The sequence below is a fragment of the Epargyreus clarus genome, unplaced genomic scaffold (genome assembly GCF_041222505.1).
Source record: "Epargyreus clarus isolate Ecla_fem2 unplaced genomic scaffold, WU_Ecla_fem_2.2 ptg000003l, whole genome shotgun sequence".
NCBI lineage: Eukaryota > Metazoa > Arthropoda > Insecta > Lepidoptera > Hesperiidae > Epargyreus > Epargyreus clarus.
The window spans coordinates 1,319,119-1,344,268 of NW_027332211.1; the positions used below are offsets into that span (position 1 = coordinate 1,319,119).

General features: G+C 34.0%; 1 protein-coding gene across 1 annotated transcript in view; it reads left to right on the plus strand.

Moving 5' to 3' along the window:
* Positions 1–20,456, plus strand: part of LOC140749514 (metabotropic glycine receptor) — a 165,957-nt gene extending 145,501 nt beyond the window's left edge. Inside the window, exons 8-12 of the mRNA XM_073082594.1 lie at positions 1,820–2,034; positions 5,519–5,657; positions 18,326–18,431; positions 18,811–18,954; positions 19,259–20,456. Of these exons, the coding sequence (XP_072938695.1) occupies positions 1,820–2,034; positions 5,519–5,657; positions 18,326–18,431; positions 18,811–18,954; positions 19,259–19,873 (1,219 nt within the window). The 3' untranslated portion in view covers positions 19,874–20,456. The remainder of the gene's footprint in view (positions 1–1,819; positions 2,035–5,518; positions 5,658–18,325; positions 18,432–18,810; positions 18,955–19,258) is intronic.
* The last annotated feature ends 4,694 nt before the right edge of the window (positions 20,457–25,150 follow it).

The following is a 25,150-nucleotide window of genomic DNA, read 5'->3' on the forward strand; positions in this document are numbered from 1 at the left end:
TTATACAGTTTATGATCTGAGATTCACTCTGTCTCTTGAGATCCTTCGACATACATGTCCAGATCTATAACAACCAGAATACCCGTGTAAACAATCCAGCATTCTTATAATACGACCATTCTCAAACATTGGAATCTTTCCACTTAGTTCCGTTAATATCAAATTTAAATTATCTAGTGCTAATAATTTTGATTCAGAAGTCATTACAATCCAGCGCTGGAACCAAACTGTCACTTACATTTAAGTACCCATTAATTCTAATGCCATCTGAATCATTTAGCGGTGAAGGCATCAAGATAGTAATAGCACTTAACGTAAGTAATTTGAAGAGGAAGTTTACTACAACAGTTTCTTAGATTGTTTGAAATGGTAGACATTTACTATTTCCTGTGTCTTCGATTTTATATCGGAATCTAACCAACTTCTGATAGACAATAATTAACGTTGTAAATTGATTAAGATTAACGTGGGACTATGCGCACCTAGTCACCTATATTATTACACGACTATTGCGACTATTGCGTACTTAAATGTAATTACTTTCTACAAATAAACATTATTGAATACACAAGCATGTCCAAAAGAATATTATTAATTCAAATAAACATCGTGTACGAATTGAAATTGATAATCAATAAAATATCAGCAAAGAGACCACAGATAACCCAAATCTTTATAAAACGAGTGTAACAGATATTTGTATTTGAGAGGTTGGAGATAATTTGAAAGGGTCCCGAATAATACAAGCACAAGTCAAGTGGGATTTTGATCTGTCTTCATTCAATGATTACCAGATGGGACATGGATAAGTAAAAATCCAAAGAAAAAAAGATAAAATACTTTTGTTATCGGTCCCATTTGTGGTTTCGGAAGTAATTGGACCTTGATTACCTATTTAATATAAACTTTGTACAGTTATTTTTTTTATTTAGACATCGTATCAAAGTATGCATAATCTGCCATATACATAATATACTAGTAGTAAAAAGATGAATTGACTGATCACGCTAATATCTGTAAGTACCAATTAAATTTTTAAAATATCTTCATATTTAATTGGCCAGTTATTGACGAGAGTTTTAAGCTGCATTTAATAAAATCTGTGATCTGGAAATGGAGAACCAACTTGACCTCTCGGTAATTTACATCTTTATATATGCGACAGGTCAATGAAAATGGGAATTCGACATGATGAGTGGGGATAGTGGAATAGTGAACAATGAGTTCAGAACCCTGTTTCTAAAAGTCACGTGAAGCCGCGTGGCATAACTAGTATTATAATAACACAGAGGTGGTACTACGTGTAGCGAAGGTCATGAAATGTCAAAGTTCAATGGTAGTCTAGCAATTTCACAGTGTCTAGGGGAACTGTGCCAAAACTGTAAATTGGGTGACAGATTCAATTATGTACAAACTACAACGTGATTTTAGTTAATTACACCGCTCCGATACTAAAATAGCATACGAAAAATTTCTTGCTGGAATTTAATTTAAGCACGTTTCATTCATGACGAAAAATGTCGCACTAAATATAAATAAAAGACACTTAATAAATGTGATAATCAAATTTTTTAAAAGTTAAAAAGAGATTAGTTTCCTACCTGAGGTTGGCCGCAGGTACGTTGCTTCCCTTGAGGACTAAGCTGGAAGGCCTCGGATAGGTATATCTTCCTAATCTCACCCTTCAAAGCATAATACAACGGCACCTATCCAAAAGTAGATGCGGCCGTGATGTTCCCTGAAACCACAAATCGTTCTACGCCGTCCATAAGATTCAACTCTGCTTTATCTGTAGATTTACTTAACTTTTTGTCCTCAGGATATCCGTGATATTCCAAGTAAGATCAGCGAAGGCGGTGAAGATTTCAGATATGTATCTTCTGAGGCGGATTGGTGTGATCGTGGGGGTAGCCTGCGTTCTCCTATCAATAAGAACGCTTGTGACGCCCCCAGCTGTCATCGTTGGCCGGACGAAGGAGGATTTAAAAGCATACCTATGTAATACTGATTGGTGGGATCACTCATTCACTATATGTAAGTTTATATTGATATATTCTTATAAAGGATTCAATACTGACATGTATATTTTGGTAACCTATATATGAGGCTGCTAGAACCAGTGTGGCCTAACTGCATTTTAATGATTTTTGACCTATCTGTATTTTCGTATTTATAAATGTTGTATAGTCCGCGTAAAACTGCTAGTCCGCTCTTAATATAGAAATGAATCGTGTGGCCATAGTAAATTGTATGACTACACCTCCTCGCAACAACTTCAGAGCAGACTATACACTTTTACTTTTCTCCATATTGTAAATCATGTTTTTGTAGTTAGGCTACTCTGGTTCTAACAGCCTCATATAACCCCGTCGTTTTCACGTTTGACGTGACTAGGATTTGACGAGTTTCCGAGTCTAGTATTAGTTTTGTACCAATATCATTTTTTGTTGTTTGTCGACTGAGACCATATCAAACAAAATATGAAATTTGATAGTGAATTTAAAATGACTTTCAGGAAAATACATAGTCATAAAAGTCAACAGGAGCAATAAATGAAAAAATGTTGCATAACTAAAAATCTATATCAATGGTCGCCTACCATTTTTTGCAAACAATAAAAACATTCATTTGAATTTATGTCAGGCTTTGTGAAACAATTTTCGCTATATGCTAAAAAGAGCGCGTAATATTTTTACTCAGTCAAACCGTTATACAAATGTTTCCAAACGTTTGATTCACGATCGTTTACGAAAATAAAGTGAATAAAATTCGGGAATATAACGATCATTTCAGAAGTTTCACATCACGTATTGACTAATAAGTAATTGTTATTTGTTTATTACAAGTGATATTTCGAAAATCTGTATACATGTAATAATAACTACAGACGTATTGAACGTTGAACGTATCAAACACGGGACCGTTATAAACAAAATAATATTTTACTATCCATCGTTATAACTGTGTCCATCTATTACATAACTTTGTATAGGACAATAGTTTTATCTGTCAGGGTACGAGGTTGACGTGTAGAACATATAATAACTCGATTCAATTAAGATTGTAATCCAGAATGTCATTAATATTAAGTACATCTCGCGTGTAGCTTGAACGTGAACTATATCCCATCGCGAGAAATTGTAATATTTCCACGAGCATTTTCAAATTCGTTATTTTTTAAAGTCATATTGTTTTCTCTACATTAAAATTCCATCACCAGTAAAATATATTGTCCTATTTGTCAAACACCTTTTGTCTACAAAAATAAATTAAAACAGCCAGCTCACGAATACCCAAAGTATGTTTTGAGAGAAAACTCATTTCTACTCCTAGCCAAATGTCACGTTTATAAACGTTGTTTTACAATGCAAACGTTTTTTAAACCTTTATTCAAGTAATTACAGCCATATTTTTATAAAATCTAATTATCAAACGAGCGTATAGTTCACCTGATGATAAGAGGCCATCGAGGGAAATATGTAAACAATCAGTAGATAGTACTCTATTCCTAAATTCGGCCACACATATATTGGTACCTCTGCGAACGAACTTAGAATTCCTTGTGTTTTATCTTGCACTACCACATCCTTCAAAGTAGATCACACCAGCACTTAACATTGCTATTATTAAGAGAAAGGTTAATCCGGAGAAAAATCGCGAAGGGTTCCACATCCACAATTGAGCGCTTGCCAACGGTTATTAAAAATGCTCGTTCAAAATCAGTCATATCCGACGATATCAAAATTCCAAATTATTTTATGTTCACGAATCTCAAGTTTATACTTGGTTCACCCATTTTGTACATACTTGTTTCCGGGTATCATGATTCCGTGTATAACTCGCATATATTTTGTCATACCTTCGTTGAATTACTTCAAAATTCTGAAGTATGCTCTTAAAAGGAATTTTGTTGCTAAAAATTCAGCAATATCTTGCATGAGATGCTACTAAAATTATATTAGACTATATCTTTATATATATACTAGTGGTGCCCGCGTCTTCGCCCGCATTTTAAAGATATAATATGACATACATAAAACAGAAAATTCGTACCTTCATTGGAATGACAGTGGTGCCATCTGTCGGTCTTACCAACTCCCAAACCTTCGTGGGTTCTTGGACAACAACTTTGCAAAAGATCATCACTTGATCAAATGCATAGTTTTCGATTTTATAAAATGTATATAGACAAATATTCATTTTTATATAAATAGATAGATGATCGATCCGTAGTTCCCGTGGGATTCCCGGGATAAAAACTATCCTATGTCCTTTCTCGGGCCTCAGACTATCTTTGTACAAAATTCCATTCAAATCGGTTCAGTGGTTTAGACGTGAAGAAGAGACAGACAGACAGAGTTACTTCCACATTTATAATATTAGTAAGAATATCGATTAAACTAATCGACTTTTTGGTCCAAAAGATCGATTCTCCGATTAATCGATCTTAGATCGCCATCCCTAGTTCCCGTGGGATTCCCGGGATAAAAACTATCCTATGTCCGTTCTCGGGTCTCAGACTATCTTTGTACAAAATTTCATTAAAATCGGTTCAGTGGTTTAGGCGTGAAGAAAAGACAACCAGACAGACAGACAGACAGACAGAGTTACTTTCGGATTTATAATATTAGTAAGGATAAGGATATTTCTTATGTGCGTGTGTATGTCACTGAACTCCTCCTAAACGACTGGACTGATTTTGATGAAATTTGTTGTGTGTGTTCAAGGGGACTGAAAATGGTTTAGATTCACAATTTAGTCAATGGGAAAAGGTTTTTTAAATTAATTTTTAATTCGCAAGTAGTTGTTGATTTTCGAATGTTTCACATTGGATTCGACAGACTTCACTACCATCGCGGTTCCAAATATTCTATCTATTTTTCAAACCCGTAAGTGATAAGCGTTGTTCTCTCTTAACATTTTTTTTATTTATATAGCAACACAACGTTTGCCGGGTCAGCTAGTGTAAATGTAAATTACTTAAAATTACATAATAAATATAAAGCAAACTAACTGACCCGGTAAACGTTGTTTTGCCATATAAATAAAAAAATGTGAAAGGTGAACAACCCTTATCACTTAGGGGTATGAAAAATAGATAGTAGATTCTTAGACCTACTGAATATGCATATAAAATTTGGTGAAAATCGGTAAAGCCGTTTCGGAGGAGTACGGTAATTAACATTGTGCCACGAGAATTTTATATATAAGATTATGCCGTTTGACAAAAAAATTTAGACTTATCGACTGTAGAGAAGTCGATCCCTCAAAGCTGAGGATCGCGACTTCTTTTTTGCAGTATAGTAGGTTCCTGTCGCGGTCAGTATCTTGATGTATTACCTCTCTAATTGATATCTCCAGTTGTAGTAATACTTCGTCTGACCATCTTCTAGGCCTGCGTCCTTGAGGTCTCTTGCCTACCATTTATACTTCATCATTGTCATTATTCAAATAAATAGTTTATAATTAATCATAATTGTAACTATAATAAATTAAAATTTGTTTTTTTTTTTTGCAGTGGAAATGATATTCCTAGTGTGGGGCATTCGACTCTGCATAATGGTGCGGAAAGCGCCGTCAGAGTTTAACGAGAGCAGATTCATATCCATGGCGATATACAATGAGTTCCTGCTATCTATCTTCCTGAATATTTCTATGTAAGTTTACTTTTTTACGTTATATAGAATTAAGTTTTGTTAATTATAATATGGAGTGTTGCAAGGCACTATGTTAGTACCGGCTTTCTTACTTGTAAACAGACCTTGTGCTTGTAGTATATACATTTACTCTTAAAAGTTAAAACTGTTTCTCTTACAATTAATAATCTAATGGGTAAACTTACAATAAGTTTTTCTTGCAACGTATTATTTAAATAAATATTAACGTATTTTTTATTGCTGATGAAAAGTATTAACGGACCTCTGTTATTTCTGCACTATACACTATACTATATTTTGGACTTGACATGCGATATGTAATACAAGACTGTATTTAGTATATAAAATAAGAACTGCTTATATAACTAAAAATCTTAGCTACGTATATGTAACATTTTGAGAGGATATTACGAAAAACATCTTACATAAGATCCATTGCCGTTTAGTGACTTCAAGCGTGACGTTGATCGAACGTGCGCTCGCGAGATTGTTTTCCGCTACTCTTACGAGATGAAATTCCTAATATTTTCTTGTACAGCTTGTAATTAAATAGTTTGGTGGATAAATGAAAAAGATTTATCCTTATGTAAACTACATTTTCTACCAGTTTTAACGGACGTAGTAATCGGGGTTTCACTGATGTTGTTTTTCAGAACCGAATGAGTTCTTTGTCCATCTATATCCTTCTTTGTTATTTATATTAATAGCATAAAATTTATTTATGTAGATAAATAATTTAAAACAAATTTTGTTCAAAAGCAGACATCGAACTCTAAGTGTCAAACTTTTCAAATTATGTTTTCAAAGAAATCTAAAGTCTACCAATTCATTATTGGCCAATGTAGGGTATCATAGCCTAAGCTTCTCTTATTATAAGAGAAAATACTGCTCCCAGATTATTGTCCCAGAACTGAGGATGGGACCCAGCATTGGGACAGTAATGTTACGTTGATAAACAAACAAATAACGCCAAATATGCAAATACTGAAACCTGAAATTCTATTGGGAGATACACAATTGTGTTTCAGAATTCAATAAATAATTTTATTGACGGGAATGTGTTAATTTTATTAAGATATTTCAAATTTGAGTAAATAATTATTTATTCAACCTGTTGATAGTGAATATCCAACTAATGAAGCATGTTTCGTGGTTGTTTAATTTACACATTCCAAAAGTTAAAATATAACGAAGTATTGTCATACAATTATTACGTATATCATTTCCCAATTTAGAATGTAAACGAAAATGTTAACATTTGTAATAACATAAATAACATACATTTCTCGCTCACAATTATATGAGTGTAGGTGGTAGAACCGTTTGTGGTCACCACAGCAACACTGTCACCTTTTTTCGTTTGCTAGTTTTATATTATTACAAAGAAAGAAAATACTATACAAAGGTCTCGATATGCCCTTTCGATCACCTTTCCAACATTAGATCATTTCCATAAAGAATCCCAACAGTTGAAAGTTCAAAGCAAACATAACTTTAATTGGAATACTAATTTCTGTTTTAGCTCTAAACCTGCACGTTAGCGAGCCAGGAATATTAAAGTAATGGCATTAATTTAAAGTAAGCAATTAGCAGTACACGACGGCGAGACCAATTACTTCGGGGAATACGTAATCCGGCCCCAAATTGAAAAGTCACTTACAGTTGTACGTGGAATAGGAATGAGAATAGAGCGCGTTGAAATGTAAGAACTGCGCGTAGATTTATAGTATGTAGTTGCAAGTTGTTCATATATAATGAACGTGATAAGTGTCGTTTTAATTTTAAATAATATTATAAGATAGCTAACGAGCACGCAGTCCATTTTATGTTGAGTGGACCCGATCGTTCATGGATATCTGTTACGAAGTCAATACAAAAGAGGAGTTCTTTTTTCATAATATTGGAGTAGCAGACGAGTATGCAGTCCACCTGATGGTAAGTGGCTACTGCCGCCCATGGACATCTGTAATCAATTCCAGATACCCCTGAGGACTAACCTGCAACGCCTTGGAAAAGTTTGTCTCCCATACCACACCCTTCAAAACGAATCACAGCAGCGCCTATCACTTCTGTTATTAGGCAGAAATAGGTGTGGCGGTGGTGCCGCCGGAGTCGAATCACAAAGGGTCACATAAACAATCCAACTTAAAGTCGATCACAGCAAAGACGCGTTGCCAATCCAGAGAACTAAGATAATCGTCTTATAATATGCAAGTCAGCCGACGTCTACACCCTACGATGAAAGCGCTAAACTATTTCACGGTAGAAATTCCTATGGTTTCTCTTCAAGCATACTGGTTCTACCCGCTTCTTGCAACCTACCAAGCAGTTCGCACTTCATAGTAAAAGAGATAATAATGAATTTAAATGAAACCTACATATATTTTTTGTTAAAATTGCTGTCGGGCTCAATAACATATTAATCACCTTATGGAAATATCTCTGCTTTATCTAACTTGAAGGGTGTACCCCTTCAAGTTAGATCACAAACGCTTAACATTATTAACATAAATTTAATTCCATTTCATCCTTTTAGGACACTATCGACTATCTGTTACAATAAAATAAATGAGCGCTCTACACTAATTCCCCCTCTAAGTTTCAAATGTGCGCGTTTCATATAATTTGTGGTTTTAATATTTAATATCGTTATGTTAGCATGAAAATATCATTTTGTCCGGGTTGATTTTGCCGGTAGCTATTTCTGGAGGGTTAAATCGCCTCTCGAGACCGATTTCCACGCTCATAACGGGATAAGTTCGTAGTCCAGATTGGCGTAATTATATCCGTGGATATCTGTCGTACTAATGGCGAGAGGCGAACGATGAATATATTTTTTAATAAACCAACGAGCATGCAGTCCACTTGATAGTAAGTGGTTATGTAGCTCATTGACATCTCTTAGGTGTCCCAGATGAGATTAGAGTCCTGCTTGGTCGAATACATACGAGTATGTGACGTTACCCATGAGGACTAAGCCTCGGAAAAGTATGTCCCCCTTACCACACCTTTCAAACTCGAATACAGCATTGCTTAAGACTGCTGTTATTAGATAGAATTAGGTGTTCGGTGGTGACAGCGTAATCAGACGACAAAGGATTCTAAAATTAATTTATTGAGTTTATACTCTTAAAAACCAAGATAGAATGCCGATGTAATGGGTTGAATGCTCTATGAATACTAAGTAAATCGTAGACACATTTTTTACCAAATATACTTTCTATGACAGCATTGATATGGTTTGGAATATTCGGGGATCAATTCTGTTCATCGCTCACTGTGAGACCAGGCCCTTAGAATTAAGGTACACATTTATATAATAATAACTACTTCTGAAAGGCTTTAAAGGCTATTGTCACTCCCTATTTTCAACAACTTTTGTAGTCAAACTTCGCCATTAACGAGCTTGGAAATAGACAATTGTTTCGTTATGTATGTTTAAAGGTTGTTTAAATTTTTATGGTATATAATCATCAGCTCTTAACCTCGGTTTGTGTGAAGTTAAGCAATGTCGGGCGGAGTCTGGAATTAGATGGGTGACCAATAGTAGCTAAACTAGTACGCGTTTCTATACTTCAGATGCGTGAAGTTGTTAGTCCCGGATGATATTATTACCTGGCAGTCATTAAATCTAGTTGGAGACCTTATGGACGGATTGAAAACCTCAGATATACATAGTTTGGCATCCTTTCGTCCGCCTGGGAATAGCATGGTGGAGTTCTTCCAGGCCTCCTGCAGATTGGATTTAGATTCACTAGAGAGCGTATAAACAAACAAAAGCGGTAGTAATAAAACACACATATCGGGTACCCACAAAGTTTGCACAAGTGTAGTTGGTAAACACGGATATACAAGTTACGTGTAAGGAACAGCCCTACACGTTAAGGCTGCATCGCGCAGCCCTACATCGTACTCACGCTGCATCGTGCCTTCGCGGAACGGTCAACGCTGACGAGGCGCGTCCCTCGTGCAGGTGGCCGTCCGCCATGGGAACAGTTCACCTCTATCGCGGAAAGTGACTCAACCTATTTCATATATTTCTTATTATTCCTTATTAAAACAAGTTTGTGAAAATTTTAAATAAAAATTTCAATTCGTTCGCGAAATAGACTATTGCAATTATTTCCTCGACGCCCAGCTCCCATACCTTACAGGTAAACTAGAAGTCCCTATTGTCGATAAATGATATTATTTATTTTGGTGATACTATATAAGATTATATGGCCAGATGGGGATAGAGACCCATGACCAGAAGTAGCATCTCCAGTCATGGTCAAATTGTAAGGTATATAAAATTCCATTCCAATGTTAGATTACTAAATTAAGATAAAATGAAATGATCGTCTTTTTAAAACGCATTAAACAACAATACAATATCGAAATAACTTTAAAAGGGCAATCCTTTATTCAAGTTTTCTGTTTAAAAGCAATTTAATACCAAAATCACTTCTAAAAACTACGTTTATATTTACTCGAGAGTAAACAAGTAAACTTCGCTTCGTGGAACTCAAATAAAACCTTTAAACGGTAATTATATACGAGCGGCAATACTGAATGATATTATAAGTTACCGCTAAATGGTATTTCGAACTTAAATGAGAATAAACACTCATTTTCTCCAGCATATTTTAGCATTGGTCAATGTCAACTTTGGACGATTCTATCCGCCAGCAAATAAATCAGAAACAAACTCTTTTTAATATGGAAAGTAGCAGAAGAACATACAGTCCACCACTGCGCCCCATTAACATCTCTAATTGTTCATTAGAGATGTTAATGGGGGGCAGTGGGGGGGCCAGACATGATGAGAGTGATATCGGAAGACGGCCACAGGTGAATTGCTGATGTCCCTGTAGTCCCGGGACTAGAATAGGACTACGGTATCCCCTCCCTGTCGTAAGAGGCGACTAAAAGGGGGCTTCCGGGGTTGCGGGCGGCAAGATTCGATGCGGAGGTCGAGCCGTCCAGCAAGCAACTCCGGGAAAGACGGCGGTATGTGTGGTCGCATACCGTCGTAAACACCAGTCGGTATGGTGAGTCCTGAAGCTCACCTAGGAGAAGTCCGAAGGGGCAACGCGTTCAGAGGACTCATGTTGCGTTCGGTAAGAGATCCCGGAGTCCTCTTGGCAACGCTGAGGACGGTAACCGGGGGGGTTTAAGTGCGGTAAGAATCCCACATAACCCCGTGTCGCTCCCACGACACTGGGTACCTTTAGAAGGTTACCCCCTCGTAAACAAAAAAAATGGTGAATTGCTGAGCCTGCTGAGGACTAAGTTGGAACACCTTGAATAAGTATGTTTTTATTACCACACCCTTCAAACTGGAATACAGCAGCACTTATCACATCATAAAGCATCATGTTTTGGAAAAATAGGTTAATTCTTTTTTATGAAACTTTTTTTTAACAAACCTTTGCCCCTTTATTTTACTCAAAATAAAATATAAAATAAAAAGTTGAATGCACGAGCCATTTGCCAATAACCAAGTGGCAAACGCTGTCAATCGTAACACGAACCCTCACGTTTATCAAAAGTGTCACTTGATCATATTTGCGTAGCGGTTTTCGTACGACCTGCATTTTATTTCGCCGATTAGACATACTGCCTCATAGTACTGTTATACCTATTTCCCATATTGTAAAGGTGGCCCAAATTTAGGCAATACTTAAATTGAATAATTAACATTTTTAACATAGTTGTTTCTATCGAATCTTAAAGTATATATAATAGGGTTATGTATTAAATAATACATGGGGCAATTAAAATTGTAAGTAATTTTTTTTAATTTTCTTAAGACTTAAGTGGCAAGCTATAACAGTCCACCTGATGGTAAACGATCACTGCCGCCCATAAACAGCTGTAGCCAGTTCTATATAGAACAAACACCTTAGGACTTATACTCGTTATTGATACTCTATCCAAAGACCGATTGGCAAATGCCGATCTTTGGTAAGCAAAACATTAGGTAGATTATAACTTTATGTAACTCAACTGATAACAAACATTTTCGTAAATATATCAAGTATATGTCATACCCGTCATATTGTACATCTCGACGTGTAAACAAAGAACAAACAAGCTTGAAGTAGCAGCAACTCCGACTACAGTTATTACCGCACCGTTCCCCTAAATCACGGAGTTCGGGAGTTTATTGCAGCGTTGATTTATTCCCGCAACGAAATACAGATTGTTCTGCGCGACGCTTCCAAATCACTGTGACTTTTACGAACGTTCCCTGAGCGATATTTGAGTGCCGTTATTGACAACTGTGTCTACAGAGACAGGGGTGAATGTAAGATGCATGCAAGGGGATTTAGATAAGTAAGATTACTTGATCCTTTTCGGGTAATAAAAGTTGAATGAAATTCAACTACTGCCGGAGTTTAGCTATCTATTCTTGACCATTGGTAGAATTTTGGGTTCGGTCAGACATATATTATGCCAAACATTTTTCTGTCAACTTTAACTTTAATACGTTTGGAAATACGCCCGATATTAAAAATCTATCTATCCAATTTGTTACGTACCATAGAATAAAAAATTGACAATGTCTAGTAAGTAGAAATTGTCCAATTTCAATCTCTGGTAAGCATAACATTGTAAAGATTGAATATTAAAAAACGGTGCTATAGAGTAATTTTAAAACTTTTGATTTTGTATGAAACTTTTACGACGATATTGATGTTTTAAATAAAACTTGTTCAAATGAAACGCGTGTAATGAAATGTCTGTTGAAACTTTTTTATTTTCTTTGTAACATCTTTGATAGATCTTTATTAAATTTAAAGTATCAATAAGGCAAACTTATATTAGATTAGTACGTAATATCTACGTCTACGTAATGGAACTTTAATGCTGAGTGATAAATAAGTATAAGCCGATAGGTCCAAAAATTTAACAAATAAGACTGTTTTCGATGGCCAAAAAAGGAGAAAATTAATTGAGTTATAATTGATATAAAATTTTATTGAATACCTACTTAGTTCTGACGTCATCGCTCAACATATAAATAATTGAATCGCGACCTAAATCGTATAAATGTAAAGAACAGTTCATACGGCCAATCATAGTACTTTAATCTTTTTAGAAATCCGCAATAAGACAAATAAGATTTTTTTTTAATTCGTCGCCTAAGGGATTAAATAGGGCACCAAAGTTTGGAAACAATAAAAATCAGCCAAATATGTAGCTACACATCGGCTATAGTTATCGTTTTGCCGTTTCAATAAATCACGAAGCCCGCGAATTTATTACAGTGTTGATTTATTCGCGCAACGAAATACGGAACGATTCCAAATCACTGACTTTTATGACGTTACTCTGAACCATATATTTTGAGTTTAGTCGTTTTGATAACTCCGACCGCTGTAACTGAAAGAAAACTAACAATGAAAATATATGTATTTTCGTTTAATAGTTTATCTTGCTGCCTTCAGTTTCTTAGATGTGTAACGGTCCGAGGAATATTAATTCAATTTTCTTTCAGAGGAATGTCACAGAACGCATTTTTATGTTATTTTATAGTGGTGTTCGTCAATTTTATTCTCTGTTGCTCTTACAAATTCCTGCTAAAGAGATGCGAAGTACCTATTAACCCTAACAATTACATTTACCCTACCTCTTTAACCCAGAGAAGCCGTGGCGTAAGAAATTCCTAAATAAGTCGGACCTTACAAATGTGTTTATCATAAATACCTTTCTTTACAAACGAGCATGCCACCTGAGTCAGTGATGTTAAAACTATCAATGACCTGTACCTTACCCTTACCATGAGTTTTTACGTTTCGACAAATATGACTGTTTTGGTATTTGTTTACGTATGACGTTGAATTTGTTTACGTTTGTACGTTACGTACAATTTCCAATCAGCGCCCCTAGCGGATTGTATCAGAACTATAGTGTCAGTAGTAAATGTCTAAATTGACAAAATGGCGCTTTATGTCTTGTCTCTCTTTTTTTCGAGCGTGTGAGGCAGACTAAAAGACTTCAGCACTTACTTATTGTTTCGTTTACTTTACACAGTCTACTGAAGCAAACGGAAGAGAATAATGGATTGAGTAAACGTAACGTAATATTGTGAGATGTTTTGAAAATTCATGGTAAGGGTACTGATCTAAGTAATTTTCGTTCATGTGTAAACAATCCTAAATAATATCTTCCTTCTTCCTACCTGAGGACTAAGTTGAAATGCCTCATACATTTTACTCTTGCAAGTACTTCTCAAGCAAGCAAGTAGTCTCTTATAAGTACTCTATACACCTATAATACAGCAACCTTCGACACTGCTATTCATCATCATCATCAACCTATTACTGTCCCACTGCTGGGCACGGGTCTCTTCTCATAATGAGAAGGATTAGACCATAGTCCACGCCCTGGCCAAGTGCGTATTGGTAGACTTCACGTATCTTAGAGATTTTTTTTTATATAAATCTCTCAGGTATGCAGGTTTCCTCACGATGTTTTCCTTCACCGTTTTAGCAAGTGATAATTAATTTCTAATACGCACATAACTTTGAGAAATCAGAGGTGCCTGGGATTTGAACCTCGGACCCTTCGATCGAGAGGCCGAGTTTCTTAACCACTAGGCTATCACTGCATATCATATTTAATGTCCAATAGGCTGCACTGCTATTGTTAGACATTTAATATGTTATGATTAAGTCTCCTGAAGCCAGCACGACTTCTATAAAATATGATGAGCAAGTAGCCACAAATAGGCATAAGGCAAATAGACACTGAACAAATAGGCAGAAAGTAGCACTAAAATCGCGCAATAAAATTATAAAGCGCCGTCACTAAATCAATGCACTTGAGTGTAAATTGCAGCGTTGATTTATTCTTGCACCGAAATACAAATTGCTCTGCACATCGGCCTCAAATCATTCTGACTTTTATGTACTTTTGTGTGTCGTACGCTGCATTTTGTTCCGATTGATATGAGTTATTTATGAATGTGCTTTGAAATTGGTGATTTGTGAAAGAATAATTTCACTTTAAAGACATAGATAAGTATAGATATCTCACCGCCTTGTAATTGAAGGAAGCCATTAAATAACGATTCTCTCAGCCGTTTAATGGCTGGCATGTTGTAATTTACGCAGAATAATGCCGACATGCGCAGTTAAGATACGAAATCGAAGAAAAAGTTCGAAGAAATATCGTTTCGTTTGTAAATTATGTAAAAATATTTTATTTTAATTTTTTAAACATAATTGACAGTGACAATTGTCAAAAGGTTACATTTTCTTGTTAGGAATAATCTTTACTAATCTATTTTTAAAGATGGTAGAACTCTATGTCCCACCTATTTTACTCGGTTGAGGAAGGTAATGTTTATTGAGCGTAAGGAGGTATGTATGTTGTATATGTGTCTTATTCTGTATTGCGCCCTCCAGCCCAAATGTTATGACGGATTTTAACATAATAATATAAGGAGTCATTAGATTAGTCTAAATTGGAGGAGTGACAAAGACTAATAGTTAATATTGTGTTTAAGCCAGATTTTTTTAAATCATTTTCTAGCTGCGTCGTAGAAGCAATGTTTCGCCGTTATATTGTTTGTGTTAAGTCGTAATAACAAGCTGGTGTACACTCGTATGTAATGATAGGCCGGGTTTGTGAGGCGATTATGTTACTTTAGGTTTATCCTTTAAACAATTTTAATATGTGTTTTAAGAAAGGATAAAAGAATAACAGAGAAAACATTTGATCTCGAAGTATTTAACATAACTCCGTGGAAAGCAAATAATGAAATCCAAGGACATAAAAATTTTGTGCAATTTAAGAGAGAACGTAGAACATAATTAAATTAAATTTTACTTTCTTCAGAACGTCTAATATTTTTCTCTCTCGTGAAAACTCGTGAAAACGAAAATAACGAACTGAAATTCATTTGTGCAAACAGCAATTAGCCATTTTAATCCAGTTCTAGTCGTTTTAGCATTTTCTTTCAGTTTTATTACACTCCATCCACAATAAAACTTTCTATTTGACGTTTATACGCTTGTAACACCGTAATTTAGATAGGAAAGTGGTAGAACCCTTTGTGTTACGACTCCAGCGGCACCACCGCCACACCTATTTCTGCCTCATAACAGCAGTCTTAAACACTACTGTGTTATGTTTGAAGGGTGAAGGGTAAGGGAGACATACTTTTCCGAGGCGTTCCACCTTAGTCCTCATGCCGGTATCCCGCGCATCTTGGCCGACCTCAGGTAGGGATATCTAATCATATCTGGGGTTGATTACAGATGTACATGGGCGGAAGTAGACAGTTACCATGAGGTGGACTGCATTCCCGTTTGCTACTCCTCTATTATAAAAATAAGTAAAAAGTATGTAAAGGAATGGCAAAATATTTTATTAAAGACATCTTTTTTATAAACAATATCAATCACATGGTATTGAAGACGTTCAAAAATAATTCTGGAAGGAGTCCATTTAAAAAATATATTTTATAATTTAAAATAGGAGACAATTTGAAAAAAAAGCAATAACCTTTTTAAGGCTGGCAGGTTTTTTCGATTTTGCGTCGTTACTCATCTTTTTTGGTGGGGACACCCTTCATGGCTGCGGTAGTGAAGATGATGTGCCGCACGGTGTTTCTCTGTGTGCCGCGGGACCACGGGTACACTAATAACACTCTTCCGCGGTCCCTACAGCTATTCTAACATATCATAATTTTCGAATTACCAAAATTACTTATATTGCATCATGTCTATCTATTTATCACGTAAATAGGTACATAATTATGTAAAAACGTTCGTTCAAACTTCTATAAAGTCGCTCAAACATAAAATACAGAATAAGATTAAAAATAATATCGCATCGAATGATAGATATAATGAGCAAATTATAAGTCAAATTTGTAACAAGAACTTAGTACAAAGAGCGTAATTTGCGTTCAAAACTTTTTGTCTTTGCAACTTTATCCGACTGAACTCTGACTTTTGAGGCTGAAAAAGTTTATTTTTTTTAAATTGATTAAACTTTTTCACTTCATTACACTTTTAAAATTTATTTCGTTGAATTTTATATGATTGAAGTGGAAGTATAAATAAGTATAAGAAGTTAGAAATGGTCATGCAATTTCCCACATATAAATGGTCATTGCCGCCTATGGACACTTGTTATTATTCACAAATAGAATTGCTAATTAATAATGTCGATATTGCCACTCCATTCAATTAGAACTTAACATAATTGATAAAGATGTAGTAATGTTTACTACATATACAAAAGAATATTTGACCAACAAGTTAAAAATATTGCCATGTAACTTATAAATAAAATATTTAGAACCTATCCTTAATAAATAAACGACTAAAGTAATGAAATCGCTGTAAATAAAACTAAATTAGATGTCAATAATAAATTATTTATATCCAATTTAGTTCTGTTGAATTAAGCTTTATAAATAATCCTACAAAAGATTGGCTCTGCTCCCAAAACAAATTATCCAAAATGTTAGATCAAAAAGAAATATTAACTAAGTAATTTAGTTTTTTCCCACCGAATATATTCTACGTGAGTAATGAGCGGCTGTTTATCAAAAGTTTTTCGTGAGATTGCACGAATGACTTGTTCCTATGTGAGCGATGAGCGAGTGAAAATTTCATCGCTCAAAAAATAATAAAAAATATGTCTGTACTGTGTCAACACTTAGCTGTAACATAAGGGTTACTGCAACGTACATATGTGCACCGTTCTCTAGGAAAGGGAATGAGTTTGGTAATTACAGAATAATGCATTAATCTTAGGCCAGTCATATTATGTATGTAAATACAATACATACAAAAGTACTAATAATGCTTTGCTGGCGCTACTAATGCTACTACTACTACTAATACTCAAGCACTAGCTTCAAAAACATAATTGAAAAGCGTTCCTAAAACGCTTCATTATTAATATATCTACTTGTAAATGTTGAACGCGCTGTTGGTGAAACAAGTCATTAATATTTAGAAATAGCTTTTGAGCGACAAACTCTGGTAATTAGGTTCTGACTTTGAAAGTAATTACAGAGTTTGTAAGTTTTAAAGAGCTGAAATTGGGTCCCCAAGATTTGTGTGAAGTACGAAAACTCGTATAGTTAATTTATTTACCTACTCCATTGTGAAGAAACTTCTAAATAAATAATGATGTTAGATATTATCGCTAAATAACTACAGCGTGGTAGTTTATTTGACTTTTTAATGTTAAACCTAACTATAAAACAAATTACCTGAAAGTACCAAGACCATGAAAAGTAGTCACCGTCGCCTATGAACATTTGCCACGCCAGACTAGTCGATTATCGTCCAGCTTTGGAGGAGAATTCTTTTTGCGCCTTTTTAAAGAATGCCATAACTTAACGCTCTGGGAACACCTCAAAAGGAAGTGCATTCCACATCCTGTACACGTGAGGAAGAAATAATCCACCAACATGGGTCCAGTTGAATTTAAATGCTATATGTTATATACTATGCCTGTAAAGTCGTGACGGTTTTCTCTACATGTTTCCTTCGCCATTTCATGAAGTGATATAAATTTCTAATAACTTTTGAAAAATTAGAGGCGTATTTCTGGGGTTTGAAACTCAGTTCTGTCGATTACAAGGCCGTGTTTCAACCACAAGTATTTATAGCTGCTTATTATAAGCCCAAAATATAAGTCTGTTGTTACAGGTTGTTCCTACAATCGCCGGCGAACCCGGACCTCTTGTACATAATATTTTTCTGTCACACACAGTTGACAGTCACATTACTTCTGTGTTTCATTTTTGGTAGTAAAGTGAGTAATTAATTTGTATAACTAAATACTAAACTGGAGTACTATATATAAAGATGTACATATCGAAAACGATATAAGATTAAGTCTTAAGTTTTTAATCAAAAAAAAAAAAAAGAAGTTTAAGTCATTAATAAACATTAAATATCACCATAATTTTTCTGATTCCTGTTTTTATAATATAACTAATTATTGAACAGATTTAAATTAATTAGTTGACAAATTTAAATACAGTGTGTATTCTAGATACTATGTATAAAATGACTTATTTAAGTGTATAATTGTGCTTATATTAAAATCAATACACTGTATATTTTAAACGTTATCGACTGTAATCTACTGTATAATTAATAAGCACTCATAAGTGTTATATTTCCAATAGGCGTATATGGTATACAAAGGGCATGGCAAAGACGATAGAGAGAAGACCGGCAAGTTCAGGTCTCGGCCGGCTGACTCCACGTACACCATGACCACCAACCGCGGGGCCAGGTTCTGCGACAATATGACTGAACGGGAGCTTGAAGTAAGTCACTATGATAAATTAGGTATGTACAGTTAAATTTGTCATTTACTAATGTTCGGAAATAACAAATTTATCACTACATACCTAAACTATATTTAACTAACTATATCAAACTATATACAGAGTTATTGTTTGATATTTTACGTTACTTTATTAACAACGGAGCTTATTATCGACGTTCCTAAGTAGCCTCCCGCCTTCCTAAGGAACATCTCGCGACTTATAAAATATTTCTTACTAACTTACGTACTGTATGTTTCCACTTTCATAAAATACGTGTTTTATATTGTTGTATTGTTATTAGGAGGAGTTTCGAAAAATTGTCAATCAGTTGGATAAACTGCGAGAGCGTTGTGGCTCGGGCGCTCACATTGCCCGACGCATAACAGCCATGCAGGACGCCGCTGCACTTCACGAACGAAAACCTACAACATCAGACCATTCCGCACCATTAAAACTCAATACAGTATTCAGCGCTGTAGCAGACCGTCTCATGTGTACAGTGACGCCCGCAGAGGAGTCCAGCAGTAGCGGTAGAGATCTCCCATTCGAAGCTCCACCAGCTTACAGGCACAAAATATTCACTCCCACTAAAAGCACTGAGAACAGCAACGCAGAACAAAGTCAAACAGACGTTACAACGGATTCGCCGAAACGTAAACCAGAATCGAGCGAAGAAGGGAAAGACGAAAAACAAAATGGAGTTTTCAAGATCTCTGGTGAAGCGAACTGTGGTGATATTCGACCACCAGAAGTGGCCAATAGAAACGGTTACGGTAAAAGTGATAAAAGTGAAGTGAAATCCAGTCCGAGTACCACTGAAACTGTTAAAGGCGTGAGGTCAGGTCACGCTAGAACTCATGCAATTGTTATCAATTTAGATGATAAGAGCCGCTTCACTGAAGAGGTCACAGTGTAATTCGAAGACTGTACTTACATTCCGTTTCTCGTGAGATTTTAAATGATCTTCGTTGTTATTTCTTGTGTTCATTTATCTAGCTTTATTGTTTAATGTTAAGAGATTGATATATATTTTAATATTACTGTAGTTATGATTTTGTATTAGAATAATTGGTATTAGTTGTCTAGCTCCTATTGACAAGTTCTTTTAACGCCAGGAAATTAGTTGTTATATAGATTTTATATGACAGAATTGCTTCAATAAAATTTATATGTTTTGGTCCGTTTCTAATACTCATTTTAATTAAATGTTAATGAAAGTACTATTTAATAAGAGACACAGAAATACAAATAACTTAAACAGTAATTTTGTCAAATATCAAGTAACGTCTTACCAACTTGTAAGTTCATGAGTACTCAAGACAAATAGTTTACATTACTTGTTGGTCTTGTGTCGAGTTCATTACAAAATCGTCGCTAATTAAGTCGAATCACATGTCGTTTGTCTGTAAATATATGACAATGTGTTGCCGACAATTAATGATTGTAAGACGAACTCTGATGACGTCACTGTTTAGATAATAATAATAATTAACGAGCACCTTGATCACAAAAGAATAGTTTCAATGAAATCACGACAGTTTTTAGGTTATTTGAGTTATATCACACTCATAAAAATAAACGGACAACCAAAAACTATGTAAAGTAATCCAAATTAATATTCAAAGACAAATACGAAAATCACTTAGAGTTACTTTGAAATTTATTTCTTTTCTGAGTTCACAGTGGAAGAGTTTTTGGTTCAATGTTTTGTTTTTTTCGGGAAAAAGATTGGAAATTTCTTACTTTAAAAAATCTTATTTTAAGATTTTACTTTTGTTATTAATTACATAAGTATATAATTATATAAACGTAGTTTTGTACATATAAAGCTAGTCTATACTGTGATTCGTAGCTAATGAATTAGTCTTTTAATGTACTGTTTATAGTTAAAAATGCATATCATAGTACTTCCTTCAAATATTTAACTCTGAGGATTTTAACTGTATATTCTTAAAGATTTATTTATTAAATCAAACGCAATCAATCTTCCTAAGTTTGTTTTGCCGGTGCTCAAGCTCAATATTTAAATAGAATAAGGATTATTTTAATGGAAAACTTCAACGGGAACCGATAAAAAGATCCAATTGCAATTTCTGACTTAAAACTAATATTATCGTGGAATAAAGACGTTTTAATATGTAACTGGTATACTCGGGGATTATTTCCGGGACCACAATCTTAAAACTGGGTCGTAATCATCATCCACCCACTACTTGGCACGGGTCTCCTCTCTGAATGAGAAGGATTAGACCATACTCCACCGCGCTGGTCAAGTGCGTATTGGTAGAATTAGCACACCTTTTTTTAGGTTTCTCAAGTATGCAGGTTTCCTCGCGGTGTTTTCCTTCACCGTTTAAGCAATTGATAATTAATTTCTAATGCGCACATACCTTTGAAAAAATTAGATAGATTTTACGATCTGTTTTTTTCCGCGCACATGATCCTGAGTTTCACAGAGGTTATTTATTGATATGGCTTATTTATATCCATAATTTTATCGATGTCTAGGTAAAATAAGGCTGAGGGTACGAACGAAGATACATTTTTATTATATAAGTACTTTTTCACCGTTGCTTTTATCCTTTTATACCCTTAAAGTACTCATAAAATTAGCATAAAAATCTTTCTACACCTTAAGCTCTAAAGTGAAAATTACATGGAAAACATAATTTCGCAGTTAAGTTTATTTGAGATTTTATCACTATACTTACAGCCGTTCTCGGGCCTCAGACAGACAAATCGACAAATAGGCAATAAAAGACAAATAGCTACTGAGGTATTCCTGCAAAATTGTATCCCTATCTTTCTACTTTTTCGGTGAAAACATTTCACGATCCTATGTATATAGTGTTGTATAATCTAATGTATTACTAGCGTTCAAATCTCCTTTTTTATCAGTATTATATTGTAAATTAACGGAATATGAAAGACATTTAGTGACGATAAACTGTATATACAATACATAGATGTAAGCTACATGTATAAGTTTATTGTGTATAAGTCTACAAAATGTATAAGAATGTCGTTAAGGATAATTGCTTCCTTGTGATCGTATTACATAATAACAGCGAGTTCGTTATTAAATAGAATGTATAAATAAATTTATAATATATGTATATGTTGAATTAAAAACATTTAAATTTGGTGTTATGATATATAAGAAATATTATTAAAAACGTTAGAATGCCATTTTATTAATATAAAAAGGCGGTAATTTCAATGTGTTACATCAATAGATGATGAAAGGTCACAAATGTTTTGGGACTGATGTATAATAATGTTGTTTTCTTTTACCTGTATACTTCGGGCCTGAAGCCTTAAAAAGTCTCAAGCCGTATAATTTATCTTGAGTCCGCTTTACCGAGCAAAGTTTGGTTAACTGAAATAATATCTTTCAAACATAGACTTGATGGAGATAAAATTTCAATCTCCATTTGTCTACAACGTTTTATGAAAACTCCGTAAATGTGTATGAATTATTGACTTACTTTATTACTGACTTTGTTATTATTCTTATTTCTGTATCCATGAAAATGAATATAAAATAGATAATTGTACCTAAGTCCTGGGGGCCTACCACCATATTTTAAAAACCATCATAGTTCAGGAAAGTTTTATTTCAATATTGCATCAACATTATTTTTTCATACATTTTGTTTCGTACCACGACCTCGTTAAAACAGCTCGTGGTATTAAATTTTAATGTATGTTTAAAATAATATTGTTTTAAGAGATGGTAGTAGCCCCCCTGTTTTTTAACATTTGCATCTATCAAACTCTTTTATTTCTTCTCATTATTATGTATATTTTTGTTAAAGCTAATAATTATTCAATGCTTTTTAAGCTATTAATTACTGATTTGTTTAATACAAATCAGTTGCGATGCTTGAAATACACGTGAAGTGTTAGAAATAATACATTTAATCAATTGTATTCAAGTAGGATTTTGTTATTATTTCGAATATTAATTAACTTATTTTAATTAACTAAGAATTAATATTATTGTGCGTTTTCATTTTTGCCAAAGATGTATATTTAATTTAGTAGAAAATGTATTTTGATTTTTTGTAATAAGTAACTATTATAATATTTTTGTAATTGTATCAAATCATGTATTTTTGCCAAAGCATCAAATGCAATAAAAACAGCAATATTTTATTTAAGTGAATTAAGAAAAAAAGCTTTTAAATTTTTGAAAATTATTATAAATAAATAATTTGTGCCATCCACTTCTAAGTATTAAAATTTTGAGTGCTTTTTGGTTGATATGCCTCTTAAGACATTTATATTTTTAAATAATAAAGGAATTGTTTTACAATGTTGTTAGTGTTGCAAGTATATATTTTATAAATTGTAAACTAATAAATTAGAATTTTACTAAATACCCTCTGTGTTACGAAATCAATATTACGGTGACCGGTGCCTCGCGGATTTTTAAATCAAGTATAAATCTTCTATCAATTCACTAAATATTAATTGTCTACTCTTTTTGTGGTTTAGTTAATCTTCCTTAGCTCTAGTCTTACCCTTAAAGGTATTATCAAAACATGCCATATTGTTTTATATAGTCTTATATAACCTTAAACCCTTTAATAATCTAACAGATTCCAAAACTTTACCCCATTACTAAATGAAAGCACCGAATAAGAAGAAGAAATAAAACTGTTTCCGTGGACAACACTAATATTACTCCATCTTACAAAATATACAATATTTTATTTCAAATTGTAAAAAGCTAACTATAACGTATTCGTCGGTAATTGTAACTAATTCGTCAACTTTAAAAATTACATCGCATTTTTCTTGTAAAATCTCACTTAAAATCTCAAACCACTTTAAAATGTCTTTAAAAGTCTTTCATTTTTACAAAGTGAAGTGTCACGCTTGGTAAGTTTTAAAATTGCTCTGAAAATATCCAAGACCGCGATCTCGATGTTAAAAATATTTCTCGTAAAACCGGCAGTAGTTTGAAGTCTAGCATTTATAATTCAAACCTTTGCTCAGAAATAGTACTAGATGGCATTTCGAAAAATAGATTACAGAGATATTGCATCTTTCCAATGCATTTAAAATATATAATGAAAATAAAAAGGAGCGTAATAAGGTTGTTTTTCAATTGAAATGATTATTTAAGAATATATTGTTAATTTTAGTTTTTGGTAACACTTCGTGTTTTGAGCTTTTAAATACTTTATTTCTATTCACGAAAGTCCAACACCAAAGTAATTACTACAATGGAACTTTATTTGACAATTTTAATTATTTTTACGTCCGGTCATTCACACAGACTGTTTTACAGATTTCATAATTACGAGAAAATATTTTATTTGGTATAGTACTGTATTTTACGTGGTATTTTATATTATACTTTTGTTAGTTGCATATTGCCTCCATCTAGTACTATTATTGATGCAGGATAAACATTGTACTATACAATCCTACCTATGTGCATATTAACGCTTCAAGTTAAACGCCTATACGCAATAATATAGATTAAGTATTGTGATTGAGTGGTACAGTCGAGGAAACAATTTGTTGAGTCGATAAACAAAACGAGTCCATTTTACACGTGCCTCAGTTCAAAGGGAGTTGAATAAACATTTTCTTTCCCCGAATGTACCTAAAATTCTATTGTACGTCGATATGAAAGAAATGTTGACTATCTCAATAAAGAAGTTTGAAATACGTTTTATGGTTCATTTATTTTATTCTTTAAGACTTTATCGAGTCTAAATCGAATTCTGTGCCTAAACCCATAGTGGGATTCGTTCAAAGGTTGATGTTAAGTAATTTTTTAGAAGTCAAATATTTGAGGACACTATGAAGGGTGAATTTTATTAAAACCGTCGCTGGACTTAAATAAATATTACCCTACGCCAATGTTGCGAGTTAAACGAATTTTCTTAGCCTCACAAATTAAGTCAATAAAGTCGAGGCTATATTTCTGAATTCTATTCATTTTGTATGCTTATATGATTGCTGCACTAGAGATATATAACATACTATCGTTATTAATATCGTAAATATAATTTAAATGCGCATAAATTAGTAGCTTCTTTTCCTAATATAGAAATAGCAGACAAGTACCATCTGATGGTAAGTGGACACTGCCGCCTGTAAACATTTGTAAGCAACCACAGATAAGCTTAACTTCCGGACCAGGAGACCAAGTTTCAACGCCTCGGAAAAGTAC